The sequence below is a fragment of the Myotis myotis genome, unplaced genomic scaffold (genome assembly GCF_014108235.1).
Source record: "Myotis myotis isolate mMyoMyo1 unplaced genomic scaffold, mMyoMyo1.p scaffold_m19_p_5, whole genome shotgun sequence".
NCBI classification, from domain to species: Eukaryota; Metazoa; Chordata; class Mammalia; order Chiroptera; family Vespertilionidae; genus Myotis; species Myotis myotis.
The window spans coordinates 109,342,477-109,364,137 of NW_023416357.1; the positions used below are offsets into that span (position 1 = coordinate 109,342,477).

Sequence of the window (21,661 nt, forward strand, 5' to 3'; positions counted from 1 at the left end):
TTGTTGATTTGTTGATGGTAGCCATCCTGACAGGTGTGAGGTGATGCCTCATTGTCATTTTAATTTGAATGTCTCTGAAGATCAATGACTGAGAATTTTTTCATACATCTCTTGACCACCTGTATGTCCTCTTTGGAGAAGTGTCTATTTAGGTCCTTTGCCCATTTTTTAGATCCAGAGACACAGAAGCATGGAACAGACTGTCGACTCTCAGAAGGAAGGCAGGGTGGGTGACTGGGAAGAGATCAACCAAAGAACTTGTATGCATATATGCATAACCTATGGACACAGACAACAGTGCAGTAAGGCCTGGGGTGGGGGGAAGAGGCAGGTTAGAAGGGGTCAATGGGGAAAAAAGGGAACATATGTAATACTTTCAACAATAAAGATAAAAAAAGAAATTTAATGAAAGGATCACTATAGCAACTAAGGATTTATTCAAGTACCTGTTTTAAAGTGTTTAAAAGATGGTGGGGTCTAGTGACTATAGATTTACTATTTGACAGGAAAGACTTCTCTCTCTCTTGCTCTTGCTCTATCTCTCTTGGATTGAAAATATTAATTGATGAGTAATGAAGACAAGAAGTATAGAGTAAATTTTATTTAAAAGCACATGAAAATAACAAGAATAAGATTACATGTCAATATCAAAAGTTAGACAAAATGTTTCCATTTTTTATGAAACAGAAGTTCAAATTAATTTGTACTCAGTTTCCTGTAGGTTTCCTTTTTCTTTTTTTTAAGACTGAAATCATCAGAGAAAAATAGTGCTTTTTAAATTAAGGGCAACTTTAAAAAATAATGTATAACTTTTAGAATAGTAGAATACCTTGATGCTTTTTTTTTTTTCAATCTGTCCATCTCCAGAAAGAACTGTATATTGAAACAGTTGGTGAAGGGATTAAGGAAAAAACAAACCAACAAATTCATAGACACAAATGGTATGTTGCTTACCAGAGGGCAATGGGGGTGAGGTAGGTAGAAAAGGGTAAAGGAGATATAAATGAAGATGAAAGAAGACTTAACTTGGGGTGGTGAACATACAATAAAATATACAGATGATGTATTCCAGAATTGTACACCTGAAACCTATATAATTTTGCTAACCACTGTGACCCAAATAAATTCAATTAAAAAGAAAAAAGGAAATATCAGCCTTAAATGAAACATAAATAGACATAATAGACATTAACAGAGCATTTCATGTAAAAACATCATATTATACAGTTTTCTATAGAGCATATGGAACATTCTCAAGGGTAGTCCATATGTTGGGACACAAAATTTAAAATTTAACAAATTTAACAAGTTGAAATTATACCAAGAATATTTTCTGGCCAGAATACTTTAAAATTAGAAATCAAGTGCAAAAAAAGAAGCAGAAAGAAGACAAATGGGTGGAGATTAAACAACATACTACTAAAAAACAACTGTCAAAGGATAAATAAAAGGAGAGGTAAGTACTGGGCACTAACAAGATATGTAGAGAAAAGCAAGAATGACAATACAACACATCAAAACTTTTGCAATGCAGCAAACACAGTACTATGTGGGGAGACTCTATCATTATAGGCCTATCTCAAGAAACAAGAAAAATATCAAATAAGCTACCTAACATTACATCTTAAAAATGAGAAAAAAGAAAAAAAGCACACCTAAATCTGAAGTAAAAAGGAAATAATAAAAATTAGAGCAGATGGAGCAAAGTAGAGAACAAAAAGAATATAAAAAGTATAAGAAAGACTTGGTACTTTAAAAAGACTAATAAACTTGACAAACCTCTGGCTAGATTCAAAAGGGAAAAGACGCCAATAAAATCTATCTAAATATATATATAAAAAGAGGTAATATGCAAATTAGCCAGGATGCTATAACAGTCACGACCAGCTCAGGAGGAGGCTGCGCGCATAGATGGGCGGTAGGCGACTGCGTGCGTGTTGAGGCAAGTCATGGCTGGAGCAGGCCCAGAGTGGAGACACACACAGGGGGCCCGCCAGCCATGGCACATGAGCTGCAGAGGAAACACCTTTTCTGTCCACTCATTGGCTAAGCTCCCTGTATGCCATTTGCAGTGTTCTTGGTAACTTGGGTAATAAGAATCCAAGAAGGTGATCTAGGGTTTTTCCACCTCACTCCTGGAGGAAAAAATGAAGATTTATTGCTGGAGGGCTAAGAAATGTCATATCCTGCCCTAGCCAGTTTGGCTCAGTGGATAGAGCCTCAGCCTGTGGACTGCAGGTTCCGGGTTCAATTCTGATCAAGGGCATGTACCTAGGTTGCAGGCTCCTCCTTGGCCGGGGCCCAGGTCAGGGCTCATTCAGGAGGCAACCAATTGAAGTGTGCCTCTCACATTGATGTTTCTGTCTTTCCCTCTCTCTTCTACACTCTCTAAAAATCAATGGAAAAATATCCTCAGGTGAGGATAAGGAAGAAAGAAAGAAAGAAAGAAAGAAAGAAAGAAAGAAAGAAAGAAAGAAAGAAAGAAAGATCATATCCTATGAAAGAGACATCTTGAAAATGCCTAAAGAAAGTTGTCATTTTTTCGTGGTGAAGAGACTGGAGTCCGTGTTGATGAAAACACCTTGGCGGCTGTGGCGGCTGGCAGTGGTAGCAGCAGCAGCAGGGTGATGGGGTGGTGCCTTCCCCTGATCAGCCAAGTTGCCTCCTGAAGAGGGAGACCAGACTGTGACTTTGGCACGCTCCCTGTGGGGAGCGGGCCTAAGCTGTCAGTAAGACATCTCCTGAGGGCCTCCAGACTGTGAGAGGGGGCAGGCTGGGCTGAGGGACACCCCCAGTGCATGAATTTTGTGCACTGGGCCTCTAGTCAGAAATAAAAGAGGAGATAAACAAAGGACTATGCAGAGTACTATGACAGCCTTTATGCCAACAAATTCAATAACCTAAAAGAAATTGTTAAGTTCCTAGAAATACATAACATCCCTAGAGTTAATCACAAAAAACTGGAAAATGTGGATTAACTAAAGGAAACTAAAACAACCATCGAAAATCTCCCCAAAAGTAAGCGTTTAGGATCAATGGCTTAACTAGTAAATTCTATCAAACATTCAAAGAGGATTTTAAATTTATCCTTTTCAAACTCTTTCAAAAAATTGAAAAGTCAAGACTTCCTAACACATTTCATTGAGGCCAAAATAATTCTGATACCAAAATCTGGCAAGGATAACACTAAAGAAGAAAACTACAGACCAATACCTCTGATGAATATAGATGCAAAGATCCTAAGCTATTAAATACTAGCAAATCAAATAAAACAATACATTAAAGAATAATATATCATGATCAAGTGGGTTTCATTTCAGGGGCACAAAAATGGCTCAACATACTCAAATCAATCAATGTAATACAGTACATTAACAAAGTACAGTCAAACCTCTGTACTCAAATATAATCCATCTCGAACAATTTGGTTCTCGACCTGACAACCCTGTCATGCTAATAGGGCATGATCAGTCACACAACTCTCAGGAGACAAACAAAGGAGAGATTGCAAAAATATGAGTCTGTTTACCACATTGTGAACATCTCAGGAAATTGTGCTGTGAATATTTTCACTTTTTTTTGCTTCTTTTGCTGCTTATTATTATTAACTACATACAGGAAGTCACCATGGGTCCCAAGGAGGTTAGTGACAGCAGCAAAGTGAAAAGAAAGGTTGTGAGAACAACAGTAGAGCTTTAAAAATAAATAACTGCAAAGTGTGATAGAGGTGTTCACGTGTCTGATCTGGCTACCGAGCATGGCATAGTGAAACTGACGATTAGCACAATTTTAAAACATAAAGAGACCATCAACAGTGCTGATGCTGCTCAGGGTGTGAAGTGCTCACAAAACAATGATCATAGGCAATAAGAGGTAGAAAAATGGTTGTTGATTTAGATCAGGCGTCCTCAAACTACGGCCCGGGCCACATGCGGATGCCGCCGGGTGTTTTTGCCGCCGCTGCCTGTCCTGCTTAGCAGCCGACTCCGCCCGGCCCGCAGTGCACATGTGTGGAATGTCTGAGGGACAGTGAACTGGCCCCGTTTAAAAAGTTTGAGGACCTCTGAATTCTAGATAAACGAAAAGCAGTCAGCCAGGGATCGCGTTTCAGAGGCAGTGATCTGGGAAAAGGGGAAGACACTGCACACTGACCTCCTGAGAGCCCCTGGCCTGAGGGTGAGAGTGGCGCATTCAGGCCGAGGGGCCGGTTGGATACATTAGGGAAGTGGCCTCCTGGTGTGGGGGCCATGGGAGGCCGCTGGTATCCGCGAAGGAGCTGTGAGGATTCCGTGACCGAATGTCAAGAATACCTCGAGGCCGAGGGTCTGCTCCCCACGGCGTTCGGTTGTGATGAGACAGGCCCCTCCTGGGGGACAGGCCCAAGAGGACCCCCTCCCAGGAGAAGGCCTTGCCCGGCCACAAGGCAGGGAATGTGGGTGGGGACTTTAAATGGACGCCTCTACTCGGCCACTCTGAAAACCCATGAGTTTAAAAATAATGATAATGTCATGAAAACAAGGGAATGTGACGTGGAGGGCTAACAGCAAAGCTTGGGGAACCGGCAATTTTCAATTGAATGGATTCATGAAGTGTTTGCCCCAAGTGTGAAGAAATACCTCCGGGAAACGCAACTGCCACTCAGGGCACTTCTTGTCCTGGGCAAGGCTCCTGCCCGCCCTCCAGGCTTGGAGCGGAGCTGCTGGAGGAGCACAGCCTCACCCCTGCCGGGTCCTCACCACCCACAGCCTCACCCCTGCCGGGTCCTCACCACCCACAGCCTCACCCCTGCCGGGTCCTCACCACCCACAGCCTCACCCCTGCTGGGTCCTCACCACCCAACAACTCCACCCAGCCATGCGCCGGCAGGTCATTTCTAACTTTAAGGAGCTCTACACCAAGGCCCTGTTTCAGAGGTGCTTTGAGGTGACCTCTGACACAGACTTAACCCTCAGGGGGTTCTGGAGGGAACATTTTAATATCCTCACTCGCTCGAGGCTCACAGACAGCATGGGGGAGTGTGTTCCAGGACCCGCAACCAGCCTGGGAGACACTGTGGCCCGTCTGTTGCTGACAGAGCCTGTGAGGGCTGAGAGGGGAGCCTGTCTGTTGTGGGGGACACTGTGTCTCTGGGCAAGTCCATGGCTTGGAGGTGGATGGTGATGGGGAGGACTTGGTGAGGACACAGCACTGAGCTGACCTCCCAGGAGCTCCGGGACCTTCAGAGGAGCAGCAATGGCAGCAGCTGTGGAGTCTCTTCAGAGGAGGAGGGAAGGGAGGGAGTTCCTACTCCACTCGTCAGGGAAATTCTGGGGAACGGGGAGAAACACAGTTTCACTGAGAGAAATCACCCTGATGGAGAAGTAGGAAACCCCGCGATAAGCTAGTTCAATGACAGCTGCAGTGTTTCACTGCAGGCAAGTGTTAAAAGCAGGCCAAAACAGTGAGGCCCAGTGAGCCTGAAGCCAGTTCTAGTGGAGCAAAGAGAAAGAATCCCAGAAGAACAGACATCTGATGTTTTCATGGGAGGGGACTCCCCTTCCAAACAATGACATCCCTCCACCCCTTATCCCTCAGCCCCTCCACCCCCCAATCCTCCATCACTCCACCCCTCCATCTCTCCACCCTCCATCCCTCCATCTCTCATCCCCCCATCCCTCCATCCCTCCATCCCTCCACCCTCCATCCCTCCACCCTCCACCCCTCCATCTCTCCACCCTCCACCCCTCCATCTCTCCACCCTCCATCCCTCCATCTCTCATCCCCCCATCCCTCCATCCCTCCATCCCTCCACCCTCCATCCCTCCATCCCTCCACCCTCCATCGCTCCACCCTCCACCCCTCCATCTCTCCACCCTCCACCCCTCCATCTCTCCACCCTCCATCCCTCCATCTCTCATCCCCCCATCCCTCCATCCCTCCATCCCTCCACCATCCATCCCTCCAACCCTCCACCCTCCACCCCTCCATCTCTCCACCCTCCACCCCTCCATCCCTCCACCCTCCACCCCTCCATCTCTCATCCCCCCACCCCTCCATCCCTCCACCCTCCACCCCTCCATTTCTCATCCCCCCACCCCTCCATCCCTCAACCCTCCACCCCTCCATCTCTCCACCCTCCATCCTCCATCTCTCCATCCCCCATCCCTCCATCCCTCAACCCTTCATCCCTCCCTCAACCCTTCATCCTCCATCCCTCAACCCTCCACCCCTCCATCCCTCAACCCTCCACCCCTCCATCTCTCCACCCTCCATCCCTCCATCTCTCCATCCCCCATCCCTCCATCCCTCAACCCTTCATCCCTCCCTCAACCCTCCATCCCTCCATCTCTCCATCCCTCCATCCCTCCATCCCTCAACCCTCCATCTCTCATCCCCCCACCCCTCCATCCCTCCACCCTCCACCCTCCATCTCTCATCCCTCCCCCCACCCCTCCATCCCTCAACCCTCCACCCCTCCATCTCTCCACCCTCCATCCCTCCATCTCTCCATCCCCCATCCCTCCATCCCTCAACCCTTCATCCCTCCCTCAACCCTTCATCCCTCCATCCCTCAACCCTCCACCCCTCCATCCCTCACCCTCCACCCCTCATCCCTCAACCCTCCACCCCTCCATCTCTCCACCCTCCATCCCCCATCTCTCCATCCCCCATCCCTCCATCCCCACCCTTCATCCCTCCCTCAACCTTCCATCCCTCCATCTCTCCATCCCCCATCCCTCCATCCCTCCATCCCTCCACCCCTCCATCTCTCATCCCCCCCCCCTCCATCCCTCCACCCTCCACCCCTCCATCTCTCATCCCCCCACCCCTCCATCCCTCAACCCTCCACCCCTCCATCTCTCCACCCTCCATCCCTCCATCTCTCCATCCCCATCCCTCCATCCCTCAACCCTTCATCCCTCCCTCAACCCTTCATCCCTCCATCCCTCAACCCTCCACCCCTCCATCCCTCAACCCTCCACCCCTCCATCCCTCAACCCTCCACCCCTCCATCTCTCCACCCTCTATCCCTCCATCTCTCCATCCCCCATCCCTCCATCCCTCAACCCTTCATCCCTCCCTCAACCCTCCATCCCTCTATCTCTCCATCCCCCATCCCTCCATCCCTCCATCCCTCCACCCCTCCATCTCTCATCCCCCCACCCCTCCATCCCTCAACCCTCCACCCCTCCATCTCTCCATCCCTCCACCCTCCATTCCTCAATCCTCCATCCCTCCACCCCTCCATCTCTCTATCCCCATCCCTCCATCTCTCCATCCCTCCACCCCTCCATCCCTCAACCCTTCATCCCTCCCTCAACCCTTCATCCCTCCATCTCTCCATTCCCCATCCCTCCATCTCTCCACCCCTCCATCTCTCAACCCTCCATCCCTCCATTTCTCCATCCCCCATCCCTCCATCTCTCCATCCCACCCCTTCGCCCCCCATCCCTTCAGCCCTCCACCCTCCATCCCTCCTCTCCATGTTCAGTCATCAATAGCCCTCAACATTAAAGGTAAGTTCTTGTGTGTATGTAAATTTTCACATTTTACTATACATTTCATTCCCTTTTTGTTAAATTTTCATTTACATTCCACAGCCTTTTTGTTTTTAAAGTTTTTATTTATAGATTAAACAGGACATTAGACATGTACTATGTATAAGAAAGGTTAAGATGGAATTATTTGGGGGTCAGGAAGGGATTAATTCAATTTACATTATTTCTAATGGGAAACAGTGATTCTGTTTTTTAACAAATCGCTTCTCAATCAGCTTCCAGAACAAAGTAAGTTCGAGAACCGAGGTTCCACTATAAAGCATAAAAATCACACAAACTTATCAATAGATATAGGAAAAGTATTTGATAAAATACAACATCCATTTATGATTAAAATAACCAATAAAATAGGTATAGAAAGAAAGTACCTCAACATACTAAAGGCCATATATGAAACCCTCAGCCAATACCATACTCAATGGTGAAAACTGAGTGCTTTTCCTCTAAGATCAGGAACAAGACAAGGACGCCCACTCTCACCTCTCTTCTCCAGCATGGAGCTGGAAGGCCCCGCCAGAGCCATGAGGCAAGAGAAAGAAGTAAAAGGCATTCAAATAGGGAATGAAGAAGTGTTGCTTTTTGCAGATAACACGATTCTTTATATAAAAAACCCTAATGACTCCACAAGAAATTGATTAGAAACAATAAACAAATGCAGTAAAGCTGCAGAATAAAAAATTGACATATAAAAATCCACTGTATTCCAATATATCAACAATGACATTTTATGCGATCTGAAGAGAAACCAGAGTATTAACAATGACATTTTAGAGAACAAAATGAAAATAACAATTCCTGTTGCAATTGTAACAAAAAGAATGAACTACATAGGAATAAACCTAACAAAGGATTTGAAGGACCTCTATATTGAAGCCTAAACAGCATTATGAAAATGGATAGAAAAAGAAAAGAAATAAAAATATATTCCATGTTTATGGATTGAAGGAATCAGCACAGTTAAAATGTGCATATTACCCAAAGCAAAATGCAGATTTAATGCAATCCCATCAAAATCCTAATAACATTTTTTAAATAAATAGAACAAAAAATGACCAGATTTGTATGGGACCACAAAAGACCCTACATAGCCAAAGCAATCCTAAGGCGGGGGAAATAAAGCTAGAGGCAGCACACCCCCTGATTCAAATGATACTACAAAGCAACAATAATCAAAGCAGCATGGTATTTGTGGACAAAACAGACACAGACACAAATTAAACAGAATTGAGAATCAAAAAATAAACCCACATGTATATGAGCAAAAATATTTTGACAAAAGAATCAAAACATATTATGGAGAAAAGAAAACCTCTTAATAAATGGCGCCATGAAAAGTTTAAAGCCACTTGCAAAGTAATGAAACTCAACTACTGCATGTCCCCATACACAAAAATGAACACAAAGTTAATGAAAGACCTAAATATAAGAACTGAAAAAATAAATTACATAGAAGAAAACATGGATACTAAACTTATGGACCTTGTTCTTAGAGAGGCTTTCATGAATTTGGCCCCTAAGTCAAGGGAAGTAAAAGCAAAAATAAATGAATGGGACTATATCAAACTGAAAAGCTTCTGCATGGCCAAGGAAACCATCAACAAAGAAAAAAGACAGCCAACTGAGTAGGAGAAGATATTTGCAAACAAAAGCTTCAACAAGGGGTTATAGCCAAAATATAGAAAAAACTCATACAAGTCAATACCAAAAGCAACAACAACCCACAAACAAACAAAAACCTGAACACTTCTCCTAATAAGACATACAAATGGCCAACAGATATATGAAAAGATGCTCAACTTCACTAGCTATTTCGAAAACAAAACTACAAAGAGATACCTCCTCACACCTGTTAGCATTTCCCTAATTGCCAGTGAGGTTGAACACCTTTTCATATACCTATTGGCTGTTTGTATGTCTTCTTGGGAGAGGTGTATTTTCAGGTCCTCTGCCCACTTTTTGATTGGATTGCTTATTTGTTTGGTGTTGAGTTTTATGAGTTCTTTATACATTTTGGAAAATAAACCTTTGTCAGAGCTACTGTTTACAAATATCCTCTCCCATCTGGTTGGCTGCCTGCTTGTTTTGCTGTGCAGAAGCTCTTCAGTTTGAAATAGTCCCATTCATTTATCATTGCCTTTACCTACCTTGCCTTTGGGGTCAAGTCCATAAAATGTTCTCTACCACCCAGGTCCATATGTTTGGTACTAACATTTTCTTCTATGTAACATAGTTTTGGGTCTTATGTTTAGGTCTTTGATCCATTTTAAATTAATTTTTGTACATGGGGATAAACTGCAATCCAGTTTCATTTGTTTGCATGTGGCTTTCCAGTTTTCCCAGCACCATTTATTGAAGAGACTATCTTTACTCTAATGTGCATTTCTGGCTCCTTTGTTGAAGATTATCTGTCTATATATGTGTGGTTTTATAACTGGGCTCTCTATTATGTTCCATTGATCTGTGTGTCTGTTTCTCTGGCAATACCATGCTGTTTTGATTATGTAGCTCTATAGTATAATTTGAAGTCAGGTAGTACGATACCTCCAGCTTCATGTTTTGTTTTGTTTTTATTTATTTTTCCAGGATTGCTTTGGCTTCAGGGTCTTTTGTGGTTCCATACAAATCTGATGATTTCTCATTCTATTTCTTTAAAAAATGATATTGAGATTTCAATGGGTATTGCATAAAATCTGTATTGCTCTGGGTAATATGGCCATTTTAACTATGTTGATTCTTCCAATCCATGAACACGGGATATTTCCTCCATTTTGTTGCCTCTTTCTCAGTCTCTTTTAATGATGTTCTGTAATTTTCAGTATGAAGGTCTTCCACACTCTTTGTTAAGTCCATTCCTAGGTATTTTATTCTTTTGGTTGCTATTGCAAAAGGAATTGTTTTTCCATTTATTTTTCTGAAATTTTTTTGTTGGTATACAGGAAGGCAATGGATTTTTGTACATTGATTTTGTATCCTGCAACTTAACTCTATTTGTTTATTATTTCTAGTAGTTTTTTTAGTAGAGTCTGTAAGGTTTTCTATATATAGCATCATGTCATCTGCAAAACGTGACAGTTTGACTTCTTCCTTCCCTATTTGAATGCCTTTTATTTCTTTCCCTTGCCTTATTGCTCTGGCTACGACTTCCAGCACTATCCTATATAATAAAAAGGGAATATGCTAATTTGTCTGTGACAGTGTCCCCTAACGACCTATTTGTATATTGATGTGCATGCAACAGGAGGCAGGCAGCTGGAGCCAAGTTCCTGGGGTTCTGAGGAGAGCACCTGACAGGAGCCCAGACTGCACAGAAGGAAGAGGAAGTGGCCGTGGGGAGCTCTTCCAATCCCCCTGCACAGACACCCTACCCCAGCCCCCACACCCCCAGGGGGACGGGGAGGCTGACCGGACAGGGAGAAGACCCAGCCTCTGGGGTATCTGTAGTCTGCACCTCTGACTCCCAATCTCTTCCCCTGCCACCCCACCAGGGGTGCCCACAACAATAGCATGCTGGCAACCACCTGTCAGTGCCCAGAGGCACCCGGGGCCCACAGCCCATCACTGCCAGGCCCCCTCTACTGGGGCCAGGCATGCCTCTCCTCCCTACAACTCTAGACCTGGGTGGAGGCAGGCCTGAGCGACCCCTTCCCCAGGGTCAGACCCTTCCCTCCCGCTCCCCCTCCAACAGCAGCAGCGCTGTCTCTGCAGCTGAAGCTCACTGAATCTCGCTGGGGGCGTGGCTAAACCCGCCCTCCTAGCCCACCTGGCTCTGCCCTGGCCAGCCCCCACCCTGCTCCAGGAGATTGGAGCCCCGCCCTGAACAGGTATAGCTGTGAAACAGCCACATACAATTTAAAGAATGGTGCCAAGTGAGAAGGTTTGACAGTTACTCCCCCTTTGGCCTCGCTGCCCCCCTAACTCCCTGCCCCCCGGCCAGTGCCTCCAGGGATGACCAGTGCTACAGGGCTGCTGGCCAGAGCCTGCCCCTCTGATGCCTGTGGAAGCCTCTGCAAAGATTCCATAAGTACAGTCCCAGGAAACGATCATGCCCTCCTCCCCTAATCAGCACCTGCTACCTGCGAGGGTACCCGTGGGCAGTTGGGAGCGAGCAGGTGGCAGGGGGGCAGTTGCGGGCCAGCAGGCCAGCGGGAGTGGGGCAGTTGGGGGTGAGCAGGCTGGCAGGGGGGGGGGGTGTCAGTTAGGTGTGGTCAGGCTGAAAGTGGGGGGAAGTTGCAGGCAATCAGGCTGGCAGGCAGAGTGGTTATGGGTGATCAGGCAGGCAGGCGACAGTTAGGAGCCAGCAGTCTTGGATTGCGAGAGGGATGTCCGACTGCCAGTTTCGGGCCTAAACAGCAGTTGGACATCCCCCGAGGGGTCCCAGATTGGTGAGGGTGCAGGCTAGACTGAGGGACACCCCCTGTGCACGAATTTCATGCACCGGGCCACTAGTCTATATATATAAAAGCCTAAGCGACTGTTACAACTGAACGATCAGAATGACTGGTCAACTAGTTGCTATGACATGCACTGACCACCAGGGGGCAGATGCTCAATGTAGGAGCTTCCCCTGGTGGTCAGTGCGCTCCCACAGCCAACCTGTGGCCAGCCAACTGCCCTTGGTCCCTCCCCCCAGCCAGCCGGCCCCTATCAGCCCCTGGTGCTAAACCATTCGTAGATGACCTGCTTCTGGATCAGGGTTTTGTATATAGCAGAGCAGCTCCCTTGCTGTGATCTATTGAAAGTCAGCCCTCAACACAAGGGTTTGTCTTGCTTCTGTCCACTCCCTTCCCCAGGGGCCACCTGCGTGCTGTGGTGGCAGCACTGCGGCAAAGGCAGGACGAGGGAGGAAGCAGAGAACTGCGTGGTGGCGGGGAATCACCTCCTCCTCTTCCTTCCCCAGGGCCACCCACCTGCAGTGGTGATGGCACGGTGGTGAGAGGAGGAGGAGGGGGAGAGGTGGGGAACCATGCAGTGGTGGGGTGCAAAGGTGGCATCAGCATCCGTTCCTTCTGTGCCCAGCCTGGCAACTGTCACCTCCTCTCCTGACCCTGCTGGGGCCTTTGGGTCCTGGGGTGGCAGTGGATGCAGTCCCTTTCCCAGGGGGGCTGAGGGCCAGCTCCCTCCTCAGAGCCAGTGGCCAACCTCCCATGGTCCCTCTCCTTAGCTGGCCAAACTCCTGCAGTTCCTCTCCCCTCCCCCATGCACAAATTCATGCACTGGGCCTCTAGTGTTGAAGAAGAGAGGTGAGAGTGGAGATCCTTGTCTCGTTCCTGATCTTACGGGGAAAACTTTCAGTTTTTTCACCATTGAGTATGATGTCAGCTGAGGGTTTATCATATATGTCTTTATTATGTTGAGTGACATTCCTTCTATTCCTATCTTATTGAGTCTTTTAATCATAAATGAATATTGTGTCTTAACAAATGCTTTTTCTGCATCTATTGACAAGATCATGTGATTTTTATCCTTTCTTTGGTTAATGTGGTGTATTATGTTGATTGATTTGTGAATGTTGAACCATCCATGTGTCCCTAGAATGAACCCCACTTGATCGTGATGTATTGTTTTTTGGATGTACTGTTGTATTCGATTAACTAGTATTTTGCGTAGGATTTTTCCATCTGTATTCATCAGGAATATTGGTCTATAGTTATCTTTTTTGTGTTATCTTTGCAAGGTTTTGGTATCAGGGTTATATTGGACTTGTAGAATGTGTTAGGAAGTATCGGCTCTTCTTCAATTTTTTGGAAGAGTTTGAAAACGATGCATATTATTTCTTCCTTGAATGTTTGGTAGAATTCACTGGTGAAGCCATCCAGTCCTGGACTTTTGTTTTTGGAGAGGTTTTTGATGGTTGTTTCAATTTCCTCACTGCTGATCAGTCTATTTAGATTTTCCTGTTCTTCATGATTTGATCTAGGAAGGTTATATGTTTCTAGGAACTTATCCATTTCTCTAGGTCAGGGGTGCCAAACATTGCTGGCACGCGAAACCCTCTCTTATAATCTTCCATTTACAATTTTTTTCTTAATATCGACTTTTTTATTTTTCAGATAAATTCAGTGGAGGTGCAGCTTAGGTAAATAAATAATCACACATAACAAGTTATCTTAAAGACCACAGACATGGATTGACGAGAGAGGGGAAGAGCAATTTCAATAGTGTCGAAAATGAACTATTGAGGACTTGGAATGCCATTCCAGAAATTTTTTCTGTTTAAAAAACTTTGCAACAGCGTTACTCTCCATGTTTTCATCCACATACACTTGTGAATCTTTGTTCTCAGTGATGAATTTTGTTAAGTCTCGTAATAGGAGTAGCCTGACGGATGAAAGTAGTAGCTCGTGCATATCTCTGAAGGTCACGAAATATAAACCTGATGTAAAATCTCTGTCATCAGTGATGCAGCAGCAAAAGTCCCACCGATAATATCAAATGGAGTCATAAAGTTTTCTGTCGGACTATCAGTGTACATGTATACATTAAAAAATAAAAGTATTTTTCATCATCATATACTGTGTTTTTGTCGCTTGAATGAATTTTGTTATTTCTTCAAGGTTCTTCACATACATACACCTTAAGAGATATCAAGTAGGCGTAACATGTTCTCAAAAAATTAGGGTTGGCACGCAGAAGAATTTTGAGTCAGAGATTTTGCTGGTTTTGGCACACACTCACAAAAAGGTTGCCCACCCCTGCTCTAGGTTATTAAATTTGGTGGCATGAAGTCTTTCATAATATTCTAGTATGGTCCTTTGTATATCTGTGATGTCTGTGGTAACTTCTCTCTCATTTCTGATTTTGTTTATATGGGTCTTTTCCCTTTTTTCCTTAGGGAGTCTAGCCAGAGGTTTGTCAATTTTATTGGTCTTTTCAAAAGAACCAGCTTTTTATTTATTTTTTTGTATATCTTTTTGTTTTCTATTTCATTTAATTCTGTTCTAATTTTTATTATTTCCTTTCTTCTGCTAACTTTGGGTTGCTTTAGTTCTTCTTTTGTTAGTATTTTAAGATGTGTCATTAGTTTATTTACTTGGGTTTTCTCTTGTTTCTTGAGATAGGCCTGTAATGATATAAGCTCTTATTACTGCTTTCACTGCATCCCAGAGTTTTTGGTAGGGTGTTATCATTCTCATTTGTCTCCATATATCTTTTGATCTCACCTTTAATTTCTTCTTTGACACAGTCATTTTTTAGTAGTATGTTGTTTAATCCCCACATATTTGCAGGTTTCTTTACTTCCTTTTTGCAGGTGGTTTTTAATTTCAAGGTCAGAAAATATAATTGGTATGTCCTGACCGGTTTGGCTCAGTGGATAGAGCGTCAGCCTTCGGACTGAGGGGTCCCGTATTTGGTTCCAGTCAGGGGCATGCACCTTGGTTGTGGGCACATCCCCAGTGGGAGGTGTGCAGGAGGCAGCTGATAGATGTTTCTCTCTCATCGATATTTCTAACTTTCTATCCCTCTCCCTTCCTCTCTGTAAAAAATCAATAAAATATATTTTTTTAAAAAAGAAAATATAATTGGTATAATTTCGATCTTTTAAAATTTGTTGATACTTGTTCTGTAACCCAATATATGGTCTATCCTTAAGAATGTTCCATATACGCTGGAGAAGAATGTATAGTCTGATATTCTGGGATGAAATGTTCTGTAAATGTCAATTATATCCATTTGGTCTAGTGTTTCATTTAAGGCCAATATTTCTTTATTGATTTTTTTGTTTGATTGATCTGTCTAGAGCTGCCAATGGAGAATTACGGTCTCCAACTATAATTTATTTTGACCTGTTTCTCCCTTTAGTTCTGTAAGTAGCTGTTTAATATATTTCAGTGCTCCCTGATTGGGTGCATATATACTAAGAACTGTTAAGTTTTCTTGATGTAGTGTTCCCTTTATCATTATAAAGTGTTCATCTTTGTGTCTTATTTTCTTGAAGTCTTATTTTCTTGAAATCTGTTTTGTCAGATATAAGTATGGCTACACCTGCTTTTCTTGTGTGGATTTTTTTTTTGTTTGGAGATTCATTTTCCACCCCTTTACTTTGAATCTACCTTCGTCTTTGCTGTTTAGGTATGTCTCTTGTAGGCAGCATATGGTTCGGTTTTGTTTTTTCATCCACTCTGCTACTCTGTGCCTCTTTACAGGTGAATTTAGGCCATTTACATTTAGGGTAATTATTGATGCATGAGGATTTCCTATAGCCATTTTATCTTTTGTTTTCTGGTAACTCTGTGCCACCATTGGTTCCTTTCCATTATGCTTCTGTCTGTTTGGTGGATTCCATATATCTTTCCTCTTTTTTAAGCAATATGTCCCATTTTGGGGACCTTTGTGTGTGGTTGCCATTAGGTTTATAAAGAGTGAAGTTGCATGTATGCCATAGTTTTTTCCCGTTTTGAGTGCACCTGATCTTCATCTTCCTTTGCCAGTTCATACCTTTCCCCCTTCCCCTTGTATGTTTTTGTTGTCACAAATTATCCCTATTTATGCCGCAACTTTTTTGGTGACCCTACTCATAGTGGTGTGACTTTATATCCTTTGTTTCAGGTAGAATAACTCCCTTGAGTATTCCCTGCATTGGAGGTTTTCTAGTAATGAAATGCCTCAACTTCTATACGTCTGGGAATATTCTTATTTCTCCTTCATATTTAAAGGATAAGTTTGCTGGATACATGCATGGCTGGTAATTTCTCATTTTTAGACGTTTGAATATTTGGTTCCACTCTCTCTGGCTTGTAGAGTTTCTGCTGAGAAGTTGGGTGACATTCTGACGGGTTTTCCTTTGTAGGTCACTTCCTTCTTTTTCGTGGATGCTTTGAGGACTTTTTCTTTGTCATTTATTTTTGACATCTTCATTACCAAGTTCCTTGGAGAGGGCCTCTTTGGATTGAGGTAACTAGGTACTCTGTTTGCTTCTTGGATTCGAGGATTTAGTTCTTTCCATTGATTTTGGAAGTTCTCACATACTAGTTGTTTAAATAGACTCTCCATTCCATACTCCCACTCTCCTTCCTCCACTATGCCAGTGATTCTGACGTTGCTTTTTTTGATGGAATCGGAGCGATCTCATAGAACTCTTTCACATTTCGTTATTCTCAGGTTTCTCTCTTCTTCCCTCTGCATCCTTTCTGGACTCCTATCTTCAATATCACTAATTTTTCCCCTCTAATTGGTTGGTTCTGTTTTCTATGCTCAACAACTCACTCTTAAGTTCTTTAAATGCTTAATTTCCACGATTTCTGATCGATTCTTTTTTAAAATTTCAATTTTCTTGCAAAAATACTTTTTGTTCATTAATTTGTTTTCTCAATGCACTGAAATGCCTGTCAGCATTTTCTCGCATCTCATTGAGTATTTTCAGAACTGCAATCTTGAAATTTCTGTCATTCATATCACATAATTCCATGTGCTCCAGCCTATTTTCTGGGGATTTTTCATTTCCTTTCTGGTCATCATCTTTACCATGGTTATTTATGATTTTCACTGTTTTTTGTTTTCCCATTTATCTCTGAGGTGGTCTTTCTACTCTGTTCCAGTAGATGGCATTGATTCACAAGATTTTTACCTTTGTGGCCTCACAGTTTTGAGCCTCCGTGGCTTCCGTAGTACTATACAGCCTTTGCTGCTTGGGGTGAGGTTTGTTTTTCCCTCATTGTAATGTGACCCCTGCCCTCCAAGGATCCAGCCCAAGCACCCCGCCTGGAGTTCAGTCACAGAGGGAAACTTTCTACTGCAACAGCTCTGGGCCTACAGATAATACACTCCTGGAGCCAACTCTAAGGGCAATGGGAAGTGAGTTTTGGGAGTCTAATTAGTGGCAGGGCTCTGTGATTTACTTTCTTTGTCTGAAAGACAACCGCCAGGCCCACCAGTGGGGAGCAGCTCTGTAGGGTGGGCGTCTGCTGACCCACTTTTTGCTCCTGCCACTCAAGCATGCAATTCAGACCTTATTCACAGTGCACCCATGGTTCAGACCCTGCCCTCTCTCATTGCCTGTGTGCTTATGACCACACAACTCTGCAACTCCAACAGACACTGTATGGGACATTAAAATAACTGGATAACTAGTGGCCAAAAGTTTTTCAAATTTTATGACAACAATAAACCTACACATTCAAAGCTCAACAGACCCAAAGGACAAGAATAAAACTACTACCAAGAAACATCATTATGAAATTGCATAAAACCACTGCTAAATAAACACCTTAAAATCTTCCAGGAAAAACTGGAAACAATGCCTGTGAATAGACAGTGGAACAACATCTTTAACCTAATATCCTATATGAGTGACAATATCTTTCAAAAGCAAAGATAAAATAAAGGCTCTTTTAGACATAGAAAATATGAAGGAATTAATCACTTAGCATACCCGAATTAAAAAGAAAAAATGTCAAAGATACTCTGTGAGGCAGAAGGAAAATTATACCAGATGAAATCTAGATATAAACAAAGAAATGGAGAACACTGTAATTATTAAGCACACTGGTAATTATATACCACATTGTCCTCAACTTCCTTAAAATATAAATGGAAAATCAAGAACACTGGTAACAAAATATTGCAGGTTTTATAATATATGTTTAAGTAAAATGTATGACAATAACAGCATGAAGGGTCTGAGTATAAAAATAAAAGTATAACTGACGTAAGGTTCTTATACTATATGTGAAATGGTTCCATTTGAAGGAAGACTGTGATAAGTCAGAGTTGTATAATGTATCAAAGATAAACCAGTTGAATACCAAAACAAAATTATATAGAAAGGGAGATATAATGGAATCTCAGGAATATAATCAGTAATTCAAGAGAAGGCAAGAAAGAGGAAGAAAACAAAGAGTATATGGTAGAATTAGAAATCAAATAAATGCTAAATGGAAACCATACCAAAAATATAAATAATCACATTAACTGTAAATGGCCTGAAATACAAAATAGTATGAAATGTAACCTGTAACTGAAAAATTAAAAATGTAAATGGCCTGAACTCATCAATTAAAAAGCAGCAAGAATCACATTGAATAAAGAGCATGCACTAACCAAATGTTTATATATGTATATAAAAGTGTCCTTCAATTATAGACACAAATAGGTAAATAGCAAAAGAATGGGCAAAATATAACAGGCAAACATAAACTAAAGGAGAAGCAGAGTAACCAGTCTCTCCTATGGACCCTGGCACCAGGGCTGCCCATGGACCTTAGCACCTTGCCCAACCATATGCGGAGTCTGGCACCAGGACTACATGCCTATGGATGCAAGTACCTGGCCCACACATAGAGCCTACTAGTTAGCTCATTTACGGATGCTGCCATCTGGCCTGCCCATGGTCCCCTTCAACTGACCTGCCCAGGACCTCTGGGCAAGGATAATAAAGGATTTGCCTTTGAAATAATACCTTGTGCAAATGTTTGATCTGGATACTTGCCACCAAACCAGTTGGTTCAGCCTCAAAATATTTGCTTTGAGTTCTTCCATAGCCTTTCATGTCTTCCTCTTTCCTTCTAATTCTTGGAGGGCCATACCAGTATGAACGCTACAAACAAAGCCAAAATGTAATTACCAAAACATGCATTAAGAAATGAAACACTCCATTTGAACAGACCTATACATGTAACACACATGAATCAGTGATCAAAACCTCCCTACAAAGAAAAGTTGAGCAGATGGCTTCACTGGTGAACTCTACCAAACATTTAAACAAGATTAACAACAATTCTTCTCCAAGTCTTCCAAAAAGTGTAAGAGGAGGAAACATTTTCTCTCTCATTCTGTGAGCTCAGCATTACTCTGACACCAAAGCCAGGCAAAGGTATCATGAAGAAAGAAACTAGAGACCAATATCCCTTATCAATATAGATGAAAAAAAAAATCTTCAACCAAATGCTAGCAAACTGAATCCCATAGCATAGCAAAATGATTATACATGATGATCAAGGGGGAATTATCCAAGGAATGCAGGTTCAACATATGAAAACCCATCAATGCAATATATTGCATTAATTGAACAAATGGAATAAACCATATAAGTATGGGAGATAGCAACATCAATGGGTTTGACAAAGGGTTTAATGATTAAAGACACTCAGGAAACTAGAAATAGAAGAGGACTTTCTCAAAATGACAAGGGCATATGTGAAAAACCCAAATCTAGTATCATACCAAATGGTGAAAGACTGAAAAGTTTTTCTTTAAAATCAGGAACAAGCTAAGGATGTCTCCTTTCATTTCTGGTATTTACTGCTACACTAGTTTTAGCAATGAGGTAAGAAAAAGAAATAAAGGGCATCCAAATTGGAAAGGAAGAAGTAAAACTATCAGTATTTAAAGATGACATGATACATATATTTCCACACATAGAAAAAGCCCAAAGAATCACCACCACACATACTACTAGAGCTAATAAACAAATTCAGCAAAGATACAGGATACAAGATTAACATGCAAAAATCAATTGTGTTTTTATATACCATCAATGAACAATCAAAAAAAGAATATTAACAATTTCATTGCATCTGACAGAGTAAAATAGGAATAAAGTTAACCAAAGAAATAAAGGACTCACTAAAAAACCTTGGTTAAAGAATTCAAAGACATATAAATAGAAAATTCATGCCCTAGTTTGTTTGGCTCAGTGAATAGAGCATCGGCCTGTGGACTGAAGGGTCCCAGGTTCGATTCCCACTCAGGGCACATGCCCGGGTTGTGGGCTCCATCCTCAGTAGGGGGCCTGCAGGATTCTCTTTCATCATTGATGTTTCTATCTCCCTTTCCCTTCCCTTCCCTTCTCTAAAATTAATAAAAATATATCTTAAAAAAGTTCATGAATTGAAATATAGTATTTTTCATATGGCAATAATATTTAAAGTAATCAACAGACTCATTATAATATTCATGAAAATTCCAGTGGCCATTTTTGCAGAAATAAAAAGCAAATCCTCAAGTTCATATGGAACTATAAGGGCCCTCTAATAGTCAAAACAATCTTAAAAAAGGAGAGAAAGGTTGGAGGACTCATACTTTCAGATTTCAAAACTTATTATAAAACTACAGTAATCAGAACAATATTGTGCTGGCTTAAATATAAATATATAAATATATAAATATATAAATATATATATATAAATAGAATAAAATTGTGGGTTGGAAAATAAACCCATACATCTATGGCCAACTGATTTTTATCAAGGGTCCAATGGGGAAAGCTATGTTTTTCTAAGAGTGGTGCTGGAACAACCAAATATTCACATGCAAAAGAATGAAATTGGATCCCTACCTCACACTATATAAAAATTAACTCAAAATTGATCCAGGAATTAAATATAAAATATTGAACCACAAAACTGTTAGAAGGAAACATATGGGTAAATGCTGGATTTGATAATGACTCTTTAAATAAGATACCCCAATTTCACAAGCAACAAAAGGAAAACTAATTGGAGTTAAGAAAAATTAAAACATTTTGAAAGGACACATCAAAAGAATGAAAAAAAAACAGTCCATAGAATGGAAGAAAATATTAATAAACCATACTTCTGATAAGGATCTAGTGTTCAGAATACATAAAAAGACAACCCAATTAAAAATGCACACAGGACTAAATAGACATTTATCCAAAGAATATTTACAAGTATATGTAAAGGTCTCAGCATCATTAGTCATCAGGGTAATGTAAATCAAAACCCAAGATACAAATTTATAACCATAAAAATCTACACTAATAAAAGACAAACATGCAAACTGACCATACCTTCGCTGTGCCTTAAGCCACGCCCACCAGCCAATCAGAGCGACTATATGCAAATTAACCCAACCAAGACAGCGGCTGGCAGCCATGGAGCTGGAGCAAGCAGGAGGCTTGGTTGCCCCAATGATGGAGGAACCAAGCTCCCCGCCTGCCGTGGCAGCTCTGAGCTCCACTCAAAGCAACAAAGTTTCAATTATAGAAGATAAATAAACCCCAGATACCAGCTTTCAGCCAGCTATGGCCACTGAGCTGGAGCGAGCAGGAGGTGTGGGTTGTGCCTGGTGATGGAGGAAGACAAGCTATCCTCCCACCCGCCCTGGCTGGCTCTATGCTCCTCTCAAGGCTACAAAGTTTCAATTATAGAAGGTAAATAAATCTC

At 42.4% G+C, this 21,661-nt stretch overlaps 1 protein-coding gene across 1 annotated transcript in view; it reads right to left on the reverse strand.

The window, feature by feature from the left end:
* LOC118656595 (ATP-binding cassette sub-family A member 3-like) overlaps positions 1–21,661 on the reverse strand; it is a 343,556-nt gene that overhangs the window by 203,452 nt on the left and 118,443 nt on the right. Inside the window, exon 10 of the mRNA XM_036310023.1 lies at positions 18,934–19,071. Within this exon, the coding sequence (XP_036165916.1) occupies positions 18,934–19,071 (138 nt within the window). The remainder of the gene's footprint in view (positions 1–18,933; positions 19,072–21,661) is intronic.